General features: G+C 50.3%; 1 protein-coding gene across 2 annotated transcripts in view; it reads right to left on the reverse strand.

The window, feature by feature from the left end:
• Window positions 1-2,289, reverse strand: part of FAIM2 (Fas apoptotic inhibitory molecule 2) — a 32,394-nt gene extending 30,105 nt beyond the window's left edge. For both annotated transcript variants that reach the window (XM_078075961.1, XM_036121080.2), the window contains exon 1: window positions 2,129-2,289. In XM_078075961.1, the coding sequence (XP_077932087.1) occupies window positions 2,129-2,143 (15 nt within the window). In that variant the 5' untranslated portion in view covers window positions 2,144-2,289. The remainder of the gene's footprint in view (window positions 1-2,128) is intronic.
• Between the last annotated feature and the right edge of the window lie 23,501 nt (window positions 2,290-25,790).

Below are 25,790 nucleotides of genomic sequence, written 5' to 3' on the forward strand. Positions count from 1 at the left end.
GGGCCCAGGCGCCATCCACTGGGATTGGTCTCCTTCTGTTGGGCGGGAGATGACACTAGGCAGGTGGGGATGGGTGAGCAGGGAAACAGAGAGGGGTGGAGGGGGGAGACACGAAGAAGAATGGGGACGGGAAGAAGGGCAAGAGGTCCTTGGTAAAGGGTCCTGTTTCGGCCTTGTGTGTTGGAACCTTAGCTTCTCTCCCAAACCAGAGCAGAATCACAGGCTGTCACTGCTAGAAGGGACCTCAGGAGGCATCTAGTTCTGCCCCTTCCTTCATTTTATGGATGAGGAAACTGAGGCCCAGAGGGAAATGTACCATGGCAGGTTGAAAACTCAAGTCTATTTATACTCAGCTCTGCTCGCTGCCCCAGAGTGTCCAATAAGCTTTGGTGAGAAGATTGGAGCTGGGGCGGGGGGGGGGGGGGGCCTGAATGCCGCCATCAGCCAGGGGAGACTGCGGGGGAGGGGTGGCATGAAAACTGAACTGACAACAGAAAGACTGAACCTCAGAAAATGAATTGGAGTCAGGTCTGGCTGCAGAAAGAATGTGTTAAGCCTGAAGGGCCGCAGAGCAAGGCCGCAGAGTTCCTTCTTTGCAGGGTGCTTCTAGCTGAGGCAGCCCAGAGGTGAGCGAGCACGAGATCTCTGCCTCCATGCAGCCCTAAGGACCACTGAACTGGAGGGTTCTTTTCCATCCCCAGAAAGCCTGTGAGCAAAGCTGGGGATGAGAGGGAGAGGGGGCAGGGCAATGCACTGCACTCATCCCAGGACAGGGAGCAGTGTCAGCAAAGTGACTGGGGGGAGGGGGGGATCAGCAGGGGTGGGGGGGGCTGGGGGGGGAAGCTCTTCATTTTCACCACGGTGAACACCCTTAGGGAAGGGCCTTGCGGAGCCCAGGTCTGTGGGAATAGGGCCCTGGCTCACCGGCTGCCCTCCCACTCCCCGACCTCCTCCATCACCCAGACCAGAAGGGTCACATCCAGGAAAATCCAGTTCAGCCCACCACAACCAAGGTCCTTTGAGCCCAGACCCAGGCAATGGATTATCACCTCTGACTTCCGCCCTGTCCAGAACAGGTCCTCCTCACCAGCCCCCACCCTGCTGATCAGCCCCAGAGACTCCAGGGCCCTGCCCCCATACACACACACACACACACACACACACACACACACGCACGCACACACACATCCGGCATTCCCAAGTGAGGTCTGCCCCACGGGAGGAGGTGGTATCACCCAATGACATCATTTTGAGGTCTCATGAGATTAAAAACAGAGAGAGGAGGGTCTGAGAGCCCAGAGAAGGAGGCCATTGGCTCTGAGGCTCATCTTGGAGAAAAGAAGGGGGAGTGTAGGGGAGGTTCTTTTTCTGTTTTCTCTGCCCAATCCTTAGCACCCTCAAAACAGAGGGCCAGAGGACCCTCCCCCTTTGCCCCAGGCCCTGGTTGTTGTATAATTCCACAGGCTGTTGACATTATATAACCACACTAGGCAAGCCAAGTCTCTGCCCCAGCCCCTCCCCTCCATTTCAGGCCTAAAACTGGGAAAAAAGAGAAGACGTTTTATCTGGCCCCATCTAGTCCCATGCCCAGCCAAAACAAAAACAAAAATTAGAGCATCCTGATGCAGGGTTGCCATGGTAAATGCCTCCCCAACCCAACTACAAGGGATGTGTCCAGATGTGGAATAATGACAGGGAGTTGGGTGAGGGGTGTTTCTGTGGGGGTGCGAAAGATGAGCATAATGTGGTTGGGATTGGGATTGGACCAGAGGAGGGTGCAGGATAGGCATGGCCTCTCGGGGCTCACCCAGGTGCCCTCCACCACTCCCCCCACCACACCCCGGACACCCAGGCTGATTCCTTAAGGGAACCTAGGCACCTGTGAAGGGTCCTGAGATGCCAAAGCCCCCTGGGGTGGAAGGGAGGGGAGGTGGGCCTGTTGGGCAGGAAGAAGTCTGGACCCATTCCTTGAAATGGGCCTTTAGGTCCTCTGACTTCAACAAGGACCACAGAGGACCTTTGCACAAGCGCCAGGGGAGGATGCTTATAGTGGTCCAGAGAGTTTGCTTGGGAGGGGCCGGAGGATGGAGGATGGTGCAGGTGGGGGGTGGGGGGGAGATGCCGATACCTTTCCTTGGGTCATGGTGCCGTGTCTCCGGGAAGGGGTCCCTGAGGCAGGGGCGGCCGCTTGGCTCACCACAGCCTGCCTGCGTCTCTTCCTTCCTCCGCGTGGGTTCTAGCAACATCCACTGCAGCCGGGCCAGGCGGACCGGAACGTACCATTCCAGCGCGGGAGGAGGAGGGGGTCGGGGGCGGGCCGGGAGGCTTGCTGCGGAGGCCGCTGCGGATTTACAAGCCCAGGGGGAGGAGGCAGCGCACTGCCGCCTCCCCCGTCCCCTCCATCCGATCCCCTCATCCCGGGACCAGGGAGCGCGCACTGCAGAGCCGCCCAAGTGGATGGGTCCGCAGGGCGGGAGGAGGCACGGGGACTCCGTGACACCCGACCAGCTGATGCTGCCTGCCTGTAACCGGAGCTGGGTGTCAGGGCCTTATCTCTCCACCATCTCTGCTGCTGACAGGCTCTCTCCAAGCCTCGGTCTCCCCCCTCCCCGCCTCTGGATGCGGCCCCAGATTTCTGTCTCCATTTCCACCTCCCTCCTCCTCTGTTTCATCATCCATGGTAGAGTGGGGAAGTCTCCCACGGCTTGTCTACCCTCCCTGGCTTCTAACAGGGCCCCTGGGCCCTAAGTTCCTATGGGCCTTTGGGCAAGCCATGTGGGCACCTCTCTTGCCTCCATGTTCCAGCCTGTGAAATGGGAGCAATGGGCCCCGCCCCACCTTGTCACTGAGGCCTGGTGTGGGAGGATGCTGCTGCTGTTTTTTTCAACCCTGCTGGACCATTTGACCAGACCTTTCCAGAAAGACCTCTAGTTCTGTCTCAAAGCCTCTCCAACCTCCATCCCCACCCCCAAACTGCTCCCTTTCTGCCTCCACTCTCAGCCTCCATCACCCCACCTCCATCTTCCCCCCATTCTGGAGCCCATCCCATCCCCTTTCCCAGGCTTGTCCTCGGGAATCGGCCGTCACCAGGCCCTGTTTTCCAAAGCTGCCGCAGTGCCGCTATGGGGTTTGCAATCTCAAGAGCTGGACTGGATTCCCAATTTAATCACCCACTGGCCTTGTGACTTTGACAAGGCCTTAATGTCTCTGAGCTGCAGCATCTCCTACTGAAAGGAGGAGCTCTGTCCATCCCAGATGGACTGTAAGACACGCAGGGTATGGCAGGGGAAGCACACTGAAGACCACAGAGTGCTGTCAGTATGTGAGTTATTATTAACTGAGCAATCTCCTACTGGAGTGTCTTGGGCTGCCCCAGGGTGAGGACTCAGAGATCTGCCTAAAAGGATCTGAACCTCATAGGATTGGATGGGAAACCAAGACCAGATGCAGGGGTGGCCGCTGACCTTCTGCTTCTCTGTCACCTCCCAGCTAGACCCACTTAAAGATGGTGAGAGGGCAGGGCCTTGGGTGGGCAAGTAGATTACTGAATCTTGATTCCAACTCAGCTCACTCTTTGTGCCCCACCCCCCATAGCTACCAACTGCCCACATGCTTACTTACGCGCCTGGGCCTCCCTGTCTAGAGGCTCTCTCAGCCCTCAAAACCCCGAGCCCCCCCCATCCTCCTCCCTGTCCCCTCACTGGCCTCCTCGGCACTTCTCCCAACCCCTTCCTCCTGCAAACTGTCGTCATAGGGCCCCACCCCCACCCCCACACCACTGCGGCCCAAGGGCTGCCTGGTCCGCCGCTTCCCTCTCTGAATCTGTTTTCTGGAGTGGTTTTCTTCTCCTGTCTGACAGCTCAAGTGCCTCCTCCTCCAGGAAGCCCCCTTGTTCCCTGGTCCAGGTTAGATGTTTCTTCTGTAGTTTCATAGCACCTGTCACATGGCACTGTGGAGTTTCTTTGTCTGTCTCTCTGGTAGATTCTAAGAGATCCTGTCTAGCGGTTTTTATGTCAGCAGGACTGAGTACTACTCTGCTAGGCATGCGGAATGTGCTCAATAAATCCTCACCGTGACTCTTACCCAGACATATGGTGTTACACAGAGCCTAAATTTATGTAGCCCTGAATTTATTTGTGACTCTCGCTTGCTCCTTCTCTCCCCGTTTACTCCATTCCTGCCACACAGGCCTCTTGGCTGTTCTTTGACGGGCTAAGCATGCTGTTAGCTCAGGGCCTTTGCACTTGCTATGTCCTCTGCCTGGAATATCTACAGATTGCTGCATGGCTCACTCCGTCACTTACTTCATGGCTCTGCTCAGTCATTACCTTATTGGGGAGGCCTTCCTGATCCTAGGTAAGTAGTAATGCTGCCAATGTACCCCCACCCAGCTCATTGGACCGTCTCTTCCTTGACCCAGCTTTATTTTTCCTTCCTTGGCAATTGTCACCTCTGACACATACCTTTTGTTTAGATTTTTGCTTTCTCTTTGTCTCTCTCGCTCTCTTTCTACTAGAACGTCAGCTGTATGAAAGGAGGCGCTTTGATGGGTCTGCGCCCAGGGGTTAATATACTACCTGGCATGGATGTACCAGCTGTCTATGAATGTTTGGATGAGCAAAGTACAATATACAAAGTCCCTATATTCCTCAGACATTTTGACATTGTCAGTGCTGTGATGTTTCTCAGATGTGGGACTCTATCTTGTGTCATTTATATGTCCCCATTTCATGGTCTTTGGCCAATACCTGGAGTTGGGGATGTTTGTTTCACACGCCTCTGGCCTCGGGAGGCAGTAAGGTGTGGTGTTAAGGGCACGGACTCCAGAGTCAGGCGGCCTGGGTTCCCATCCCAGCTTCTCTACTTGAAAGCTGTATGACTCGAACAAGTCAGTGCCGCTCTCAGAGCCTCAGTTTCCTCATCTGTGAAATGGGAAATAGCGATCGTACTGACTTCCTAAGATTATAGAGGGGATTAAGTCATAATATAGAGAGAGCGCTTCACATGGTACCCAGCACCTGATAAGCTCTCAGTGTCAGCTGCTAGCATGAGCCTTAAGGGTTCCACAAATGTTGTTTAAAGATTTTATTTTTTTTATTTATTTGACAGAGAGAGAGAGCACAAGCAGGAGCAGCAGGGAGAGGGAGAGGGAGAAGCGGGCTCCCCACAGAACAGGGGGAGCCCGATGTGGGGCTCGATCCCAGGACCCTGAGATCATGACCTGAGCCCAAGGCAGACGCTTAACCGACTGAGCCACCCAGGCGCCCCACAAATGTTGTTTAATGAAATAATTAATTTCCACCCTCATAAGGCAGCTCAGTCCCACGTGTGTCGTGCCTACCTCCGTGTGATACACTGTAGTAGAAGCTTTGGTGGCTCAAGGAGGACTCTGACATGCAGCCTTTCTTCGAGGAGGAAAGGTCTATTCAGAGCTCACCCCTGTGCAGTGCTGGGGCGGGAGCAGGTGTGGGCAGGCCCACCAGAGAGGGGTACCTGAGGGGAGCCAGGGACAGGGAGGGGTTCCCCAGGGGAGCGTGAGCTTATTGGGGTCACATCCCTGAATCCCTAGCCCAGGGAATGGGTTTTATCCTGTTAGCACGAGAAGTGGGGGTGGGGGGAACTTTCAAGGGTTTCTGCGCAGGGGAATAGCAGGTCCGAAATCACACTTTAGAAGGACCAAACCGCCGCAGCAATTTTTGTTATTAAAGCGTTTTTTCTTTAACAAGAAGGGAAAAAGGATCAGTCTGGGAGCAACGTGGGGAGGGCCTGAAGGAGGGTGAGACTGAGGTGCAGTAAGGAGCTTGCAGACTCTGAGCTCTCATGACAGCCAGAGCCCAGACTTCAGAGCAGGCTGCCCCAGCTCAAATCTGTAGAATGAAACCTGCGAGTTAGTATGCGTAGCACTTAGAGCAGAGCCAGGCATTTAACAAGTACTCCATGCATATATGATCATTCAAAAATCAGACAAATGATCCAGTGGCAAAAAAGCTGGAGAGAGGCAGACGACTGGGGGCAGGATTGACGAGGCTGGATGTGGGATAAAGGGAGAAGGGGGGTCAGAAGAGATGGGGCTTGGAGGCTGAGGCCCTGGGAGAATGGTGCCATTAGAAAAGGAAGGAAGGAGCTGATGATATGTTTGGGTGGGGTGGTTGAGTTTGTGGTGCCCATGGGACATGTAGGTAGACATGTCCCGTAGGCCGTTAGCTAGAGGCTCCTGGTGCCCAGAAGAGAGGTCCAGGCAGAGCCTTACAGAGCTCAGGAGGCACCCTGCATTGTATTCTAGGGGAATGCCACATCCCTTCCCGCCCTGGAGCCCAGGTCTGGGGCCTCATCAAGTTGAGCAGTGCGGCAGCTGGGACTGGGCTGGATTTGGAGGTTTGGGACTCCTTGGTCATTAGCTGAGTAGTGGCTGAAGCAGAGTACCTGACGATATCCTGCACGGTGAGGGCAAGGAGAGAAGAGGGGGAGAGCAGGCCCAGGGCAGCACCTGGAGGTGGTGGTGGGGAGTCGGAAGGAAGTTCTTCCCTCTCCCCAAAACCCCCTCACCGTCTCCAAAGACCAGGCCAAGGTGAGAGGGAGACCAGCAGGCAGTGCAGTTAGGCCATCTCTCAGGGTAGGGGAAGGGGTCGCCCCTGCACTTCCTCTCCCTTCCTCTCAGGCCAGTGCAAGGCTGCCCCTCCCCTCCCCTCGCTCTACTCTGCTCACAGGTCAGCTCCGTTTGCTGCAAGCGCGGGGAGGGGAAGGGGTGAAGGTGTGGACAGAGGCGAGGCTTCTCGTTTTACAGCCATAGCAGCAAAGGGCCAAAGAGGGTGCGTGACTAACTCAAAGTTACAGGACGTGTTGGGGGCCAAGCCAAGATGAGAAGCGTCTGTGACCCCAGCTCTGGGACCCTCAGGCCAAGTATTTCAGTGACAACACTTATTCGGGGTGTAGGGGGGCTTTGGGGGTTCTCGGGCTCCCTAGGTGGGCAAAAGCAGAATTACCCAGGCACCTCTTCCCACATCCTCACCCATAACCAGCCCCTCCAAACCGGCAATAGCCCCTGCCCCCCAGGGATGGAGAGAGAGAACCGGAGGTGGTGGAGGCAGGTGGGCGTATGAGGCCGCTGGGGAGGAAGGGCAGAGGCAGGGGCTAGAGCCCAGGTCGCTCACAGCAGGCAGGTTTCTCGGGCTGGGCTGTAAGAGCTGGACGTCCGGGTGAGCTCAGGCTCCAGGGCACCCTCCTGGCTTTACCTGAGCCTCCGCTGTGGCTGCCCCCGCCCCCACCCCCGACAGATTTCAAAGCCTGTCATTGCTCTGCAAGTCCCTGGCCCCCTGCCCCTCTCACTGCTATCCGAACAGGCCCTTCCTCCCTCCCCCTCCAGCAGCCCAGCAGCGAAGAAGCGGACCTCGTATCCTGGCCAGCCGTAGCCTGGTCGTACAACTCCCCTGTGCTGGGGTTTCCGTTCCTGCCTCCCGACCCCCCTTCCCCATGACACGCTGCCTCCCCAGATACGGTTGCCAAAGCACAGGGACAGGAGACCTTTGGCAAGCACCAACAGCCTGAATCACCCCTCTTCCCGGCCGCAGGGACTGCTTACATGTGTGCAACCACATTCCTGTCCCTCGCTTCCCCACCTCCCAACCCCTGGGCTTTTGCTGATTCCTGGGACGGTCATGCGTTCTATTATGATCAGGTGTTGTGCCATGTGATTTCTATATGTGCCTTTCTGCTTCTGCACCGAATGGAAAGCTCCTTAAATGTAGGGCTGTGTGTCTCCATCCTTCCAGCCCCCACTCCTCTTCCACCTGGTAGAGCTCCATGATAAAACAGGTTTTGGAATTAGGTCTATCTGGGTGCAGATTTTGACCTTACCACTTAGGCAAGTCGTTAAACCTCTCCAAGCTTAGTTTCCTCATCTGTAAAATGGATCTTCACTAATTAATTCACTCCTTCAGCCCATACTCATTGAGGGCCTGCTACATCTCAGGCGATCATGTATATACAGCAACTAACACAAAGGACACAAGTCCCTGCCCTGCTGGGCTTGCTTTTTTGTGGGGGTGTTAGCACCTGCCTCAAAGGGTGACCGGGGGGGCTCGAGGAGCTCACTTAGGAACGAGCTCAGCGCAGCGCCTGACATGATCGGCCCGGCAGATGAGAGCTGTTGTTGTGAACACCCACGCAGAGCCCCTTTTCGAGAACTTACTGTGTGCCAGCTCTGTGCTGGGTGCTAGAGACCAAGATGTGGAGCAGCCATCCACATCCTCAAGGACCTCACGGTCTAATGCCCTTAATGTGTGTTGAATCAACGCTACCTCATCGTTGCTCAGAAGCTTATAACCAGCGCCAGCCTGTATTGCAAACAAAGAGCCCTAGAAGTCTAGAGTGTCGGGTGTAGCACGGAGGGCTGTTTATTCCCCGGTACCCTTCAGACTAAGTCGTACATGATTGATGTGCTTTGGGGAGGTTCAGAGAAAGGAGTGGTTATATTTGGTCAGGGGATCAGAAAGGATTTGGGGGAGGTGGCTTTTTGAACTGCGTCTGGAAGAAAAGAATAGGATTCCACAGAAAGAGACAGTGGTGGTGAGAGAGGAAGGGAGGCCCTTCAGGGGACCAGAATGGCACACAAATCAAGGCTTGGAGGAAGGAAAACAGGAGGCACCAATTTTGTGCTTAATCCCAAGGTGGCTTAGCCCAGGGTGAGGATGGAGGTTGATCCAGGCAAGGCAGCTGTATTCACAAGCACAGGAGGCAACCGTCCAAGAGGTGGGGTTTGAGGGACCCCCTTCCTGGCCTTCTACCTGAGCCAAGACTGCACCAGGCTCAGGATTTCACCATTAGAAATTCATTCCCTTGAGCAAGCATCAGCTTCCAGGAGGTCCCTGACGGAAGCAAACCAGCCCCAGAGGAGTAACACGGAAGGTTGGTTCCAGGCAGAGGAAGGAGTAGTGGGGAAAAGAGCTCTGGGAGCAGTGGGGAGCGCGGCAATGACAGGAATAGCTAACATTTATGCACTGTTTCCTTCAGGCCTGACAACAGAGGGAGGTCCCCTTAGCGTCTCCCTCCGACAGCCGAGGAAACAGAGACTCAGGACGGCACGTGACTTGCCCAAGGTCTCCCACAGCCGCGGGTCAGCAGGCAGACCCTGAAGCCGGCTAAATGGGGTTAATGGCAGCGGCTTCACGGAGCCGCGAGGCCTCCAGGATGAAAGCGAACCCCTCCCCAGCGGGGTGACGTGTTGTAGATACTTCACACGCACCATGTCCCTTCCCGGCTCCTCAGCGGAAAGCTCCATTTCACGAGCCAGGAGCCTTGTAAATATTTCAGTGGTGTCTGTGGGGTTGAGGCCGTGAAGCCCGTTCTCCGCAGCACTTGTGACAGTGAGGTCTGCGACGTGTCTCAGGCCTGTTACGAGTGATCAGCCTCGTGTTCAAAAAAAAAGACCTTTTCCCAGAACAGTTGAAAGCCGCTGGCATGAGACAGATCTGAGACTTCTTCAGGGAAGAGGCAGGACGTGAACCAGCAGAGGGTTTCCTCTTACCAAAGAGGCCTGACGGCCGTGCGTGGGCTCCCCACCCCCCCAGCCCGTACACTGGGCCAGGCAAGGGCTCTGTCCCACTAGGGGTCCCGGGACGACTGCAGGGAGCCCAGGAAAGAAAACAAGCGAGACAGGCTGTGCCCCTACGAACAGGGGCTGAAGCTAGAACTGAGGGCAAGTTGGCCCCAGGTCAGTGCCTTTGAATTCCTTTTTTTTTTTTTTTTTTAATGTTTCACTGTGATAAGAACATACAACATGAAATGTATCCACTTACATTTTTTTATTTTTATTTTTTTTTAAAGATTTTATTTATTTATTTGAGAGAGAGAGAATGAGAGAGAGCACATGAGAGGGGGGAGGGTCAGAGGGAGAAGCAGACTCCCCGCCGAGCAGGGAGCCCGATGCGGGACTCGATCCAGGGACTCCAGGATCATGACCTGAGCCAAAGGCAGTCGCTTAACCAACTGAGCCCCCCAGGCGCCCTCCACTTACATTTTTAAGTGCCCAATACGATATTGTTCACTCTAGGCATGATGCTGTACAGCAAATCTCCAGAACTTACTCATCTTGCACTGAAACTTTATACTCGTTAAATAACAACTCTCCATTTCCTCCTCCCTCCAACCCCCAGCAACCACCATTTGACTCTCTGTTTCTATGAATTTGACTCCTTTCGATACCTCATGAAACTGGAATCATGCGGCATTTCTCCTTTCCTGGCTGGCTTATTTCACTTGACATAATGTCCTCAAGTTTCACCCATGTTGTTGCAAATGGCAGGATTTCCTCCTTTTTGAAGGCTGAGTACTAATCCACGATGTGTATACCACATCTTTATCCGTTCTTCCGTCTATGGACATTGACTTTGTCTCTGCATCTTGGCTATTGTGAAAAATGCTCAATGGACGCAAGAGTTTAATAGCTCTTTGAGACCCTTTTGCTTCCTTAATTAACTTTATTTCAAGACATTTTATTCCTTTTGATGTTATTGTAAATGAGATTGTCTTCTTAATTTCCTTTTCAGATACTTTGTTGTTAGTGTATAGAAAAGCAACTGGTTTGTATGTTGATTTTGTATCCCATAACTTTATCGAATTCCTTTATTAGTTCTGATGGGGTTTTCTGCTCTTTGGGGGTTTTCTTCATATGAGATCATGTCATCTGCAAGCTGACAATTTTACTTCTCTCTTTCCAGTTTGGATGACTTTTATTCCTTTTCCTTGCTAATTATTCTGGCTAAGACTTCCAGTACCATGTTGAATAGAAGCAGTGAGACTGGGCATCCTTGCCTTGTTCCTGATCTTAGAGGAAAAGCTTTCAGTGTTTCAACATTGAATATGATATTAGGGATGAGATTTTCATATCTTGCCTTTATTATGTTGAGATAATTTCCCTCTATGCCTAGTTTGTTGAGAGTTTTTATCATGAAAAGATGCTGAATTTTGTCAAATGCATCTGTTGAGATGATGATCATGTGATTTTTTTAAATCTTTCATTCTATTAATGTGGTGTATCACATTAATTGATTTTTGTATGTTGAATCATCTTTGCATCCCCAGGACAAATCCCACTTTTAACGTGTTGAATTAGGTTTGCTATTATTTTGTTAAGGACTTTAGCTTCTATGTTCATCAGGGATATTGGCCTGTGGTTTTCTTTTCTCGTAATATCTTTGTCTGGCTTTGATATCAGAGTAATGCTGGCATGATAAAATGAATTTGGAAGTGTTCCTTTCTCTTCACTTTTTGGGAAGAGTTTGACAAGGAGTAGAGTTAATTCTTCTTTTTTTTTTTTTTTTTAAAGATTTTATTTATTTATTTGACAGAGAGACACAGCGGGAGAGGGAACACAAGCAGGGGGAGTGGGAGAGGGAGAAGCAGGCTTCCCGCCGAGCAGGGAGTCCGATGCGGGGCTCAATCCCAGGACCCTGGGATCATGACCTGAGCCGAAGGCAGACACTTAATGACTGAGCCACCCAGGCGCCCCTAGAGTTAATTCTTCTTTAAAAGTTTGGTAGAATTCACCAGTGAAGCCATATAGTCCTGGGCTTTTCTTTGCTGGGAGTTTTTGTTGTTTTGTTTTGTTTGTTTGTTTGTTTGTTTTAAGAGAGAAAGTGGGGAGGGTGCGGGGGGTGGGCAGAGGGAGAGAGAGAATCTTAAGTAGGCTCCACACCCAGCACAGAGCCCAACTTGGGGCTCAATCTCATGACCCTGAGATCGTGACCTGCGCCTAAATCAACAGTTGGACACTTAACCGACCAAGCCACCCAGGCGCCCCTTTTGGGAGGTTTTTGATTACTGATTCAATCTCCTTATGAGTTATAGTCTATTCAGATTTTCTATTTATTCATGATTCAATCTTGGAAGGTTGTGCGTTTCTAGGAATTTATCCATTTCTTCTAGGCTATCCAGCATTTTTGGCACTGGGGGACTTTGAATTCTGACATGCTCACAACTTACCCAGGTTGGACCCAAGTGGCTAAAGCACATAACATACCCAGGAACAGGGAGAGGAGAGGAAGGGAGGTGTATGACCCAAGGTTCACACCGGGGACAATGTGAACTCTCAAGGTGTGTCCCTGGCACCTGTGGATTTCGTGATATATTGGGTGATGGAAGTCAGGGAGCAGAGTAGCTTGGCTGGTCACCACGAAAAAGGAACAGCAGGACTCTGTTGAGCCCTAAGGCGTCCAGTCCAGTCGGAGCCCTTCGGGCTCTAGCTTGCATCAATCATCCATTCCACAACAGCTAGAGAGCCCCTGCTGAGAGGCAGACGCTGAGGCAGGCCCTATGGTGATGCCAAGATACAGACCCTACCCTCGGGAGGCTGGACAGGAGAGAAGACAAGCCCGTGGTTACACTCAGGACTGGCCAGACTGTAGTAAGAACCACAACAGAAGAAAGTGAGGCAGAGGGAGGTCCGGGGAGCCCTCAAGGGAGTTGGCATTTTAACTGGTCTTTGAAGACCAGACGGGATTTCAAAATCTATATATTAATACAGATTTATTTTTCCAGTTATATAAGTCATTGAAATGTGTTCATAAGTTAAAAAATTTTAAGAACATGTAGAAAAGTTAGAAAAAAAGAGCTACCTGGTTCCATAACCCAGAGAAAATCATGGTTAAAATATAGGTGTGCTGGGGCACCTGGGTGGCTCAGTCAGTTATATAGTTAAGCGGCTGACTTTGGCTCAGGTCATGATCTCAGGGTCCTGGGATCCCCGGCTCCGCGCTCAGCGGGAAGTCTGCTTGTCCCTCTCCCTCTGCCCCTCCCCCTGTTCGTGCTCCCTCTCTTTCTCTCTCTCTCAAATAAATAAATAAGTAAAATCTTTTTTTTTTAATTTTATTTATTTGTTAACAGAGAGAGAGACAGCGAGAGCAGGAACACAAGCAGGGGGAGTGGGAGAGGGAGAAGCAGGCTTCCTGCAGAGCAGGGAGCCCGATGCGGGGCTCGATCCCAGGACCCTGGGATCACAACCTGAGCCGAAGGCAGATGCTTAACGACTGAGCCACCCAGGCACCCATAAATAAGTAAAATCTTAAGAAAATATGTAGGTATACTTTCTTCTGGTCTTTTTTCCATGTTACACTGCTTTCTTTTCTCCCTTGATTTTGTAGCTTCAGCACTTCGAAGGCAACATTTTGGCAGACACGGTTGGAGGAAGGAGTGGAAAGACATGAGGGGCCTCAGATTGGTTAATGGGCCACACCCTTGGCCCAGCCTCAGCCCATTTTCCTGCCTGGCACCCCGGGGCTGTGTTCTGGGCAGGAATGCGAGGCTATAGCTACACTTCTTCCCGGCAAGGAGACAGAGCTTGTTTCTTGGGTAATGGAGTTGAGTTTCCAGCTCCAAAATTAAGTCGGGCCGACCAAATCCCAAAACCGATCTTCTAGATCCATGCTGTCCAGTATCGTAAACCACTAGCCACCTGGGGCTGCCGAGCACTTAGTATGTGAACAGTCAAAACAGATGTACCCTAAGTGTAAAATACACACTGGATTTCCAAGAGAGTATGAAAAGCTAACAACGAAAACTGTCTCCTTCGTAATTTTTTTATATTGACTACATGTTGAAGTGATCATATTTTGGGTATATTGGGTTCAATAAAATATATTAAAATTAATTCTACTTGTTCTTTTTGCTTTTTTTCATGCAGGTATGAGAACAATTTAAATTACAGACATGACTCGCACTTGTGTCTCCTATTTTTCTGTTGAACTCTGCTGATCTAGACCGAGCCGTTCTATCCTCCCTCCTCTTCTAAGGGAAAGCCCACGGGGAGGTATGTGGTGTGGCGGGAGGAGCCTCGCAGAGGGATTGTGACCCACCCAGAGAGGCCGCAGGCAGACGGCTAGCCAAGCCCCATGGGGCTCCCCGGGGCTCCTGGGGAGAAGGGAGTGTGGAGCAGGTATTCTGTCTGTCACCCTCCTATTTCTCTGTTCCTGGGTCGGCCTCCCTAGCCGACTTTGAGCTTCCCTAGAGAAAGAAAACCTTGTTTGATTCACCCTTATATCCTCAGTGCCAGGCACCGTGCCCGCCGTAGAGTAAGCACTTGAAAGCATGCACTGAATTAATGAAGGAGGGGAGGGAGAGGACGGGGAGAGATGAGAACTGTGCTGAGATGGGGCCGGCCTGCCTGCGTGGCCACGGCACTCAGAATATTTGGAGATTTTAATCCTCCAGGGCTTTAGATTGTCATCTCCAGAGAGCCGGGAGACCAAACTCTTCTATACCTCTCAGTGGTGGGGAGACGACTGGGAACGGGCAGTGAGGACACCGGAATGTCATCCTCTCCTGCCTCCTTCCCCCTCTCGGAGGGGCAGATTCTGCCCATTGCCGCCGTCGGCCTGCTAGCTTGGGCCTGGTCCTCCCCACAGGCACGTACACCTGGGCGAGGGCTCATCGGGCCTCCGCACACTCAGGCCGGGATGGGGAAGGCTGCCGTGGCAGCCTGGGGAAGGAGGAAATGTTCCACTATTCCTGCCTGGCTCCGCCCTTGCCCAATTCAAGGGTCAGAGACTCTCAGGAGCACTCTTCTCACACACCTCCACTCTCGAGGTGGGGTTCCCCTGACAGGTTCCCACAGTGCCCGCCTCCTCCTGCCTGGCAGAAGGCAAGGTACGGATGCAGGAGGGTCAGGGAGTGCCTGTGAATTTGGAAAGCACCCCGGAGGGGCTCCAAGGGCCGGATGGTTAGGACTGCATGTTGAGGCCTCCAACAGAACTTAAGCACCAGGGCTCTGGAGCTGGAATGCCTGGGCTCAGATCTCAGGTTCTCCACTTGCTGTGTGTGACCTGAACAAGTTAACTAACCTCTTTAGACCTTAGCGTCCTTACCTCTAAAATGGGCACAATACAGGTTTCCTGCCCTTACGATGGTTCCGAGATTCAATGACTGAGAACCAATCGAGGGCCTAGCACTGTGCCTGGCGCATGGCCAACACTGTGTTTACAAACCCTCACTCCACGGCTGGGGACGTGAAGCCCCGAGAGGAGTAATAGCTAAGACTCAGTTATAAAGACAAAATTATTTTTTATCATTTGGGTTTTTTTCTTTTAGTTTTTATTATGGAAGATTTCAACCATATAAAAATGGAAAGAGTAATATAGTAAACTCCTACGTACTCATTACCCCACTTCAATGATTATCAACGCCTGGCCCATTGAGTCTCATCTACAGCCCTGCCCTACCCCGGGGTTCTTCTGAAGCAAATCTCAGCTATCACATCATTTCATCTATAAATATTTCAGAATGTATCTCTAAGAGATAAGGACTTAAAAATAGTTCTACTGTCATTCTTACACCTAAAAAATTTAACGACAATGTGTCAATGTCATCAAATATCTGATCGTTCAAATTCTCCAGTTGTCTCATTTCAAAAAGAATCTGCTTAAATTGGGGTTCCAAATACAGTCTATATAATGCACATGATTGATGTTACTCCATTCTTTTTTAAACGACAGTTACTCCTTTTTCTCTTTTCTCCCCCCTTGCACTAAATTTATTCGTTGAAGAAACCAGGTCATTTGTCTGGGAGAGTTTCCCACAGTCTGGAGTTTGGTTTGTATCTCTCTCTGTAGAAACTTGATGTGATTCAGGTTCAACATCTGGGACGATTACTCCACACGTGGTGGTGTGTTTTTCTATCAAGAGATACACATTGTAAGCAGCTGTTGATAATCAACGCTCAGATCCACGATTTCTTTAGGGGTTGCAAAACAGTGATAGTCTGTAATTCCTCCTGCGTCTGCTAGCCGAAACACCTTTACTAAGAGAAACCTCCCTTGGGGCACCTGGGTGGCTCAGGATTCCCCAATCCCAGAATACCCTAGAAGCTTAAAAGAGAAAATACAGGGGCGTCTGGCTGGCTCAGTCGTTAGGTGTCTGCCTTCGGCTCAGGTCATGATCCCCTGGTCCTGTGATTGAGCCCCACATCGGGCCCCCTTTCTGTCAAATAAAAAAATCTCGGAAAAAAAAAAGAGAGAGAAACCTCCCTCTCTCAACTACTTCGTTAACCTGAGTTAACTTTTGTAAACTATACAGGAAAAGCAGGTCAGGGCTTGATTCTTTTCCCTTTCTTTACGGTTTTCAAAATAATGAGTTACTTTTCTTAACATCTCCAAAAGTGATCCATTTTTTAAAGATCATAATCGCATGGATTTAAATATATTTGGAGGGCTTCAACTCATTGTCATTATAGCTAGCATATATTTTTTCATTGTTTTCTGGCTTAAGTTTATTGAATGAAGGCAATAAAAATAAGGGGCAACATGAGAAAGCCAAGAGAACTCTGACCTTGGAGCCGAACAGCCTGGGGTGGAAATCTTAGCTCTACCACTTATAAGTTTGGTGACCTCGGTCAAGTTACTTAATTAATTTCTCTTTTCTTCTATCTCTTCATCCCCCAAATAGAGAAGCAGTTAATAATAACTAACATTTATTGAGTGCTTGCCATCTTCCAAGCATTATGCTAAGTACTTTAAAGACATGATGACATTTCATCTTCATATCAGCTCAATGAGGTAGGAGCTATTCTTATCCCCATCTCAGAGAGGAGGAAGAAACTGAAGCAGAGTGGTTGAGCGGTTTGTCAAGGTTACACAGTTAGAGGAGTGCCTGGGTGTCTTAGTTGGTTAAGCGGCTGCCTTCGGCTCAGGTCATGATTCCGGGGTCCTGGGATCAAGCCTCACATCGGGCTCCTTGCTCAGTGGGGAGTCTGCTTCTACCTCTCCCTCTGCAGCTCCCCCTGCTTGTGCTCTCTCACTCTTCTCTCTTGCTCTTTTTTTTAAAGATAAATAAAAAATCTTAAAAAAAAAAAGTTTATACCCCTGGAAAGTGGTAGAGCAGGGACTTGAACCCAGGGCATTTTGGTTCCAAAGCATGCTGTCATCCAGTGGTTATTGTGAAGATTTGAGATGATGATGATGATCATTCATCATATGCCTACTACATGCCAGGCATCATGCCAGATACTTGGCCTGACTCCACCAAAGCCCAGGCTTTTAGCTAGTATCCTATTTTCACAGTATGGCCTATAGTTGCATAATTAGTGAGAATTATCAGTGGTTGTAGAAGTAACCGCCATTAGAGCGAGGGATTGGGCAAGGAGGTAACCAGGAAAAAGGCAGGCTCAGACAGGTAGAAGTTCAGGGCAGGTTCCAGAGCTCGAGCAGGGCTGTCCTTGGCTCTTGGCACTTCCCCTCAAAAACGGAGGACAGTCACTTGGGGGAGGGTGCAAATCTACTGCAGCTGTGGCCTCTCCCTCCCCGGGCTTCCCTCACCTGCTGAGATGGAGATCTCTTCTCCAAGAATGCAGCTGTCCTTGGCCAGTTCTATTTCTACTGCCATTATGGCTCTCATCCTAATTGCCTTATTCATCAGTCAGGGCAGGAAAGTTCCCTCTGCTTTCCCAAAGACTTCCCTCGGGTAGCCTTTGAGGCTAGGCCAGGACCTCCTGGGCTGGTGGGGAGGCAGAGATCCTGGGCCCAGCTGGGATACAGGAGGTATTGAAAAGCACACTCCGAGCAGCAATATTAGCTCTCATTTCCCGAGCACCTGCCGTGTGCCAGGCAGGGGTCAGGCCCCGTGTTATCTCAGTTCATCCTCACGGTGCCCCGAAGAGGTGGGTCTTGTTATTATCTCTATTTTGCAGATGAGCAAACCCATGCTAAGAGAGGTTAAGAAACTTAGCCCGAGGTCACTCAAGTGGCAGAGCCAGGAGTCTAACCCAGACCGCCAAACTCCACCTCGGGTATAGGGAGACAAGGAAGCAGGTGATGCAAAGGGACAAGGAAGCAGGTGATGCAAAGGGAGGGGGGGCATTCCCAGCAGGAAGAACGGTCTGTGCAAAGGTGTGGAGGCATGAAAGGGTATGGCCTATTCAGGGTGGTGACTAACTCTGTCCAGAGTGAAGGGTGTGTAGGGAGGAGTGGCAGCACATGGATTTGGGGGTTGGGAGGTGCTGGGTAGAAGAACCTCAGCTTTCAGGACTGCAACTTTGTTCTCGAAGGTTGGGGGGCCGTGGGAGGCGTTGAGCAAGAAGGCTGATGCATGATAACTTGGGTTTGTATGATGATCTGTGGTTTGCCAGGAACTACCAGAGGTACATGTCACATGGAAGCCTCATGTGGATCCTGGAAGTTAGCCCATTTTACAGATTAGCAAACAGACTTGGAATGGTTATGGGATATGCTCAGGCCACAAAGCAATTAATGACGGGCCCCAAGCCCAGTGCTCCAGACACCATAGGAGTTTGCTCCCCAAATCAGGGCATAATGAAAGAAAGAGGCAGGGACATCCTTCAGGTCCTGATTCTTCCAGCCCTGCTCCTGCTCAGTCTTGTTGGGGAGTGCGAGATGAAGATCAAATGGGTTGATGCCTAGGTCCCAGGCATCTCTGCTTACAAAGACTACCACAGTAAGTAATAAGAACCAATTCACTGAATTCCAACTATGTGCTAGTTTAGTTGGGTTAGGAGAAAGCTAGACAGAGATCAATACCACCAGGGACTCTGATAATTAATATTCTGACCTGAGGGCCCCCACACTGGATTAGGAGGTGCCCAGATCTGCCTGAAGAGTTAGAAAGGACCCCAGTGGGAGAGAATTGCCAGAATGCTGGCTTGGGCCCTAACTATGCCCTTCTGGGGGCCTGCCTTGCTAAGTGAGGGGACCGCAGGAGAGAAGGGGCTTTTATATTAGAAGCCTTAGCAAGCATTTCAAGCTCACTCGGAAGGTCCAGGGAAAGGACTCTGATTGGGGTATTTCATTTTGTTTGTTTGTTTGTTTGTTTTTTAGATTTTATTTATTTATTTGTTAGAGAGACAGAGAGAGCACAAGCAGGGGGAACGGCAGGCAGGGGGAGAAGCAGGCTCCCCGTTGAGCAAGGAGCCCGATGCAGGACTCGATCCCAGGACCCTGGGATCATAACTGATTGAGCCACCCAGGCATCCCTGATTGGGGTATCTTAATGAGTTCCATGGGAAACTCCAAAATAGAAACAACTAGATTATCAAGGTCCCTTCCAGATCCAGTTCAAGTTCAATACAACACACGTTTATCGAGCACCCACTATGCCAGGTGCTATTCCGTAGGTTGGGGATACATTAGTCAACAAAACAACAAGATAAATAAGTAAAATTTCTGGGAAGGAAAAAAGGAGCACCGGGCAAGGGCGATGAGGAGTGTGAGCCTGGGGAGAAGTTACAGCATTTGGCAGCGTGGGCAAGGGCCAGGCCCACCGTGAAGGTGACTTGAAGGAGGCCAGGAGTAGCTGGGTGGACACCTGGCAGAAGGGCGTTCTGAAGATTCAACAGCCAGCACAAAGGCCCTGCTGTGGGAGCATGCGCGCAAGGGAGCCAATGTGACTGGAGCCGGGGGCCAGAGTTGGGGCTGCACTGGGGAAGGGGACAGCCATGGAATGCTGCTCCAAAATGCTAAGACATATTCAGCCCTGCCCGAGCATCTTGACCCTGATCTTGATCCTGAACCCGTCCCTGCCCTAACTCCTTTCCCACTGAACTTTAATTTTAGGGACCCACCTCTACCCTAATTGCCAGAACTGCTAAGGTTACGTGCCTAGGTATGCATTTGGTATTTTACCTCCTTAATCCTGAGTGTCTCCAACCTGTCCTAGTCTTCTGTCCCACCCAGGTATCTGCACTTCCTTTCCTGACTCCTCTGTGGCCTGAAGGTAAGGGAGCAGAGCAGCTGGGGAATGGTGGCCGGGGTTATCCTCATTGCTCCGGGGAAGCAGTGGTTTAGGGTATAACATCCAGGAAAGAGAGGACCCCTGTGAGTAACTTTCCCTGGAATACTCATTTACTAAGCACCTACTCTTAGCTCCTAACTGGGACTCTCAAGGGGAATAAGACTGTCCCTGCCTTCTGGGGCCCCAGCCTGGGGCGGGGTGGGAGGGGAGTAGCTGGGTAGGGAAGGAGACAGACACACAGAAAATTCTAATTCATATACAATGGATCGCTTAGGATTCTCCAGTGGGCGGCATTGTGAGAAGGAGGAGAGGTAGGTGACCCCCAGGGTTGCAGAGTTCAGTCAGCCGTTATCGCCAAGCGGAGGACCCTGTGCAAATCCGTTAACCTCTCCTCCCAGGCCCTGAGAAGCGCTGAGCTTTATTTGTAAATGAATGCACTGCAGTTTCCTTGCATGTAAATGGAAGTAATAATACTGTTGACTGAGGGCTTCCCAGAGAGCCAGCCTCCACCCACTTCTGAGCTCACTCTCCTGTCGTCCGCCTCTGACTGTCCCCTCAGCAATGCCTGCACGTCCCCCCACTGTGGTGTCCGGTGTACCACCAGCTCATATCTGCTGAAAGGAGGATCATAGCAGCCAGCGGACGTGACCTTGGCCGCAAAGGGCAGCACACAGCTGATGCGATGGTCATTAAAGTGTCCTACAAATGTAAGCTGTGATGGCCGATCAATGGCTAGGGTTGCCAACTTTAGCAAATAAAACCCCAGGACACCCAGTTAAATTTGAATTTCAGATAAACAACTTTTTTTCTTTAGCATAAGTATGTCCCACACAGTATTGGGGACCGCAGGGGAGGCAGAATTCTAGGGTTGTTTGGCCGGGCCTGAGAATCAGATTGACATAAGACAGATGAACGGGAGCAAAGCACACACATGTATGTAAGTTTCCCAGGACACAGGAAGCCTCGTAAGGAAGCAGAGACCCGAGGCAATGGCGAAACCACATGCTTTTATACTGGGTGGAACAGAGAGAGGCAAATGGGGAGAAGTAACCAAACCAAAATAAGGGAAGGCAAGGAAGTCAACTTATTTTAGCAAAGTCTTTTGGCTTCGACTCACCTTTGAAGAATGTTTCTTGTTTTCCTGGTACAAGGAGAGCATCTTCCACACAGGGAAGAAAAGGGAGGTGAGGCTGCTCTTCTTGCGTCTGCTGTTTTTCAAGGGCCTTTATTTAGCTCAAAATAATCTTTCCGTCAGAGTGGCACCTTGGGCATGTTCTGCCACCCTTCAGGACACATTTATACAAAAATGTGATTTGTTTGTCTGAAATGCAAATGTAACCGTGCATCCTGGATTTTATCTAGAAACCTCTTTGATGACAGTTTATTGGCTGGCTGGGCATGACAGGGATGTGGGGCCAGGAAACAGCTCGGCAAAGGCTGTGTAGACCTGAATCGAATGTGAGGATGAGTTGCCAACACGTCCGCCGGGGCCGTGACATGATTGTCTTAGGCCCTTATCTGTTAGCAAATCCCTCACACTCAGGCCTGCTTGAGGCTCCCAGTCAGCCTCTCTTCCCTCCAGGTCTGGATGCCCCGTCCTGCTATCACCCACCTGGATGCTGCCCTGGGTGAGTGGTAACATTAATACCACTTAGCGCATGCTCACGGAGGGCCAGGCGCCATGCTGGGTGCTCTAGGGATGTGAGCTAACAAAGCCCAGCTCTCTCCTCAGGGCACCACGCTATGGCCTGTTCAAAGACTCGAGCATCCAGGATGGCGAGGGAAGGAGCAGGAGTGGACCTGGAGTATCCTGAAGTGGCCTCTCACTCTGTCCCGGGCACTGTGAGAATTCATTGAGTTGTCACAAAAATCTCGTGAAGTTCACTCTCTAGGACACTCTGGGAGTGAAGTATCTTGCCCTAGTTCACAGAGATTAAGCGATGGAGCAGGGATTTGAACCCAGGTCTGTCTCACCTCAAAGCCTAAGTAATTTTGCTCTCCTTTGGGCATGTGCGTTGTGGGATGATGCATGTGCATGCTCACACATGCGTGGTCACTTCTAACCTTCAGAGTAGGGCTTTCCAGGCCTCTGCAGGCCTCCCTCTCTGGATTTAGGGCCTTGGAGACGGGCACACTCCGGCAGTGCTCTCCCGGGGCTGGTTTTCTCAGGGGCTTGTGCCGTCTGTCCACTGACCCTCAATCAGCAGCTTCTCTTGGGCCTTGCCTTCCATGCCAGCGTTTCTAGGGATGACAGGCAGTTGGTTCCCAGGCCTTTGGGCCTTGGGCTGAGGAGATGGGGGCATGAATGGTGAGAGGGGGGTGTAGGGTTGGCACTGGAGAGACTGATGCACACCCCGGATGCCTCCACCTCCCACTCTTGCTCACGCTCTCAGGCACACGTGCTCTCTGTAATGCCTGGAATCAAACAGCATTAAAGCTGGAACCATCTAGGCTTACCTCCTTGTTTTATAGAGGGAGGAACGGAAGCCCACAAACAGCATTAAAGCTGGAAGAGATCTTAGGAACCATCTAGGCTTACCTCCTCGTTTTATAGAGGGAGGAACGGAAGCCCACAAACAGCATTAAAGCTGGAAGAGACCTTAGGAACCATCTAGGCTTACCTCCTCGTTTTATAGAGGGAGGAACGGAAGCCCACAAGGCAGAAATGAATTGTTAAGATCCCTCATCCAGCTAACGGTACAGAGATTTGGGACCCAGGTTGTCTACCTCCCAGCCCAGTGCTCCCATCCACGCCTGTCTCTTCCAGTGCATTGGCATCCATCCTGACATATTAGGACCAAAAGGAACTTTAGGTTAGGGAAAGTGCTGGGAATGCTAGTGAAAGGTCTAAGCATTTCCACTTCAATCGACAGAGAAAAGAGAATATTCAATAAATGGTGTTGGGACACCTGAATTATTGTTGGGGGTGGTAATAAAGATGAGACCTAAACAAGTTCTATTCGGATCAAAGATTTAAGTGTAATAAATAAAACCATAGAAGCTCCACAACAAAGTGTGGATGAATTGATTTATAATTTCTAACACTATGAGACAGGTGCTATTATTATCTCCACTTTTTTTTTTTTTTTTAAGATTTTGTGTCTTTATTTGAGAGAGAGAGAGAGAGAGAGAGAGCACTAGCGGGAGGAGGGGCAGAGGGAGAGGGAGAAGCAGACTTCCCACTGAGCGGGGAGCCCAATGCGGGACTCGATCCCAGGACCCCGGGATCATGACCTGAGCTGAAGGCAGACGCTTAAGCAACTGAGCCACCCAGGGGCCCTATTATCTCCACTTTATAGATGAGGACCCAAAAGCAGTTTAAAAAGATAGTCAAAGCATACAGACAAGTAGTTTACAGAAAAAGAACTATGAAGAAATCAATAAAAATATCAATATATTTACTTAATATAAATAAAGCCAATAAACATTGTGAAGGATGTTTGATATGACTCATAACTGAAGAAACACAAAGTCCAACTAGAATTTAGGCATCACTTTTGCACCTCTCTGCTTGGCACCATTTGTCAATACTCAAGCTCTGATGGCTTGGAGAAACACCCTGTTCTGTAACCGTTCCTCTATTCAGAGTTCTGTGTTGGTATCTGTTCATGTTGGCAGAAAACTGACTGAACCACGTCAGCTTAGCTGACCATATGCAAAGATGCCTTCAGCCCAGTTCCAGTTTAATGTTATACTCTTAGCATCCACTGATGTTTGGTGGAAGAAATGACCATATAAAAATCACTGGATTGTTTTTGTCCTGGAAAAACTACCCCTAAATGCATTATCTACTCTGGTAGTCTATATTACTTATAGAAGGAAGGACCCACCCAGCAAATTATCTTTATTATTTACTACCAGGAAAAAATGATCTCTCCTGAAAACCTGGTATGTTTTATTTTACCAGATAATGGTAATTATACAACCCTTCCTGTTTCTCTTTTTGCCTTGGCTACCAAGAAGCTCAGAGCCATATTTTATGGTCCATTACAGCAACGACATAACTAAGGAGGTTGACATCTGACTTCTTAACCCAATCTGACTTCATTTTAGCTCCATTTTTCTCTCTCTCCTTCAACTGGTTTCTCTCCTTCCATCTGCTTTTCAATTTTTTAATTCGAGTTTAACAAAATTATTGTAAATGTGTAATTAGTTGGAAGCGATCTCAAAATCTTTTGGAAGCAGGCAGATGTAAGTAACAAAAGTCAAATCCCCTCATTTTATAAATGGGAAAACTTAAGTCCTCTGGAGATTAAGTGATTTACTCCCATCACTCTGTTACTTAACACTGACCTCTGTGTACAGGTGACTCTGACACTCTATTGTAAGCTCTTTAGAATTGTATTTATCTTTGAGACCCTGATGGCCAACTCTAAGCCAGGTATATGGTAGGTGCTCAATAGATGTATATCTTAGTTGAAAGCAACGTAAGTATTATAAGGAAAGAGACCATTTTTGCATGGAGCAAGGTCTGGCAGGTAGCGGGTGCCCATGAGAACTGAATTGGCAACAGGGCATGGCTGCAGCCTCTGACCCCACCCTGCCACAGCCTAGGGCCTCCAACACTCAGGCCTCTTTGGCTGGAACCCAGAACAATCAATCTGCCTCACATCCCAACTCTGCCTTTATCTCCGCCCTTCTCCCTCAGCCCTTTTGCCTGGTCCAGTCAGCTCCCAAATCTTTTTGAGTTTCACCCTGGGTGGAGACTGGCATATCTGACCTCCTGGTCTCCTGGCCCTGAGATGCCTGAGGGGTAGGAAATGGCATCACCTTTTGAACCTTGTGTAGCACCCAGTAGAGGTAACTGGTGATGATGATGAGGAGGAGGAGGAGGAGGAGGAAGAGGAAGAGGAAGAGGAGGACCCAGGGTCATGGCTTTCTCTGTCCTTTAACACTCAACTGATATGTGTTGAGCAGAGGGGACAGCAGAGGTTGACAGGGTCACTCTTCTGCCACTTCCTAGCCTTCCTTCCAGGCTGGGAGACAAAAATGTGAGACAAAGCAAGGAGGTCAAGCTGGACCATGAAGATGAGGTGAAGGGGACAGGCTTCCTCTGTCGTGCCACCTTCTACAGTGTGAGACACTGAGCTGGTTTCTCATGGGGTGCCCCCTGACCAACATCCTCTCTCCCTGGCTCCCCACCTGGCTCTTTTCCTGAGCAGCCTCTGTGGAGATGTGTAGAAAGAGAGCCAAGTTCTGGGCAAGGCCTTCTGACCCAGATTTCCTGGACTGGCAGGCAACCCATGTTGAGAAACTATGTCTGGGCAAGCTTGGGTAGCCACACCTGGCAAGCCACAGGGAACCTCGGGCCTGGAGCGCCCCTACACAGTCACAGCCAGAGACCTAGCCCCATGCAAGGATGATGATTGTGCTCTAGGGAGATGCTTGCCCTTCATTCGCATTCTGGACTTCATCCTTGCAGCCCACATGAGAGTGCCGGGGGACGGGAGGAGTGTCCCAGGTGGTCTCCCTGTCCTGGGGTCTGCATAGATAAAGCGTTTGCCTTGCATTGCATGCTCCAAGAGGTTCCTTGTGTCTGGATGGTGACTTTTCACACTGCTCAGGCAATTCTAGGACGATGGAAAAGGCAGTGAGCACCACAATTCCAGCTGAAATGTGGATTCCACACCTTCTCTTTTGTTGGTAGCAGAACTACCAGCTTGAGTGAAAAGTGGTTGATTGGGGGAGTGGGGGTGTTGGGATCTGAACATTCTGGAAACTCTTGCCAACTTCTATAAGAATGACGACCCAGCGTGTAGTACCAGGCCCACTCTTAACTTTTGCGGGACCCAGGTAAGGTTCCCAGACCATGTGTTTAAATATGGGAGAGTTATCAGTTAAGCTGACAAAGTGTCAAAGTGTTAAATAAAACATGTTCTATCAGCCTACCTTGATGATATACTTTCACAATGACAAAAAATTTTTAAATATGTAAAGTTATGGTTATTATAGAGCTGAAAATTGACAAAAACATTGGAAGACTAAATTAATTATTATTGTGCTTGTCTGGGAGTGCTGTTGATGGGCTGGCAATGTTCAGTTGAGTAATAAATGTATACGTA

Source organism: Halichoerus grypus, chromosome 6, assembly GCF_964656455.1.
Source record: "Halichoerus grypus chromosome 6, mHalGry1.hap1.1, whole genome shotgun sequence".
In the NCBI taxonomy this organism is placed as follows: domain Eukaryota; kingdom Metazoa; phylum Chordata; class Mammalia; order Carnivora; family Phocidae; genus Halichoerus; species Halichoerus grypus.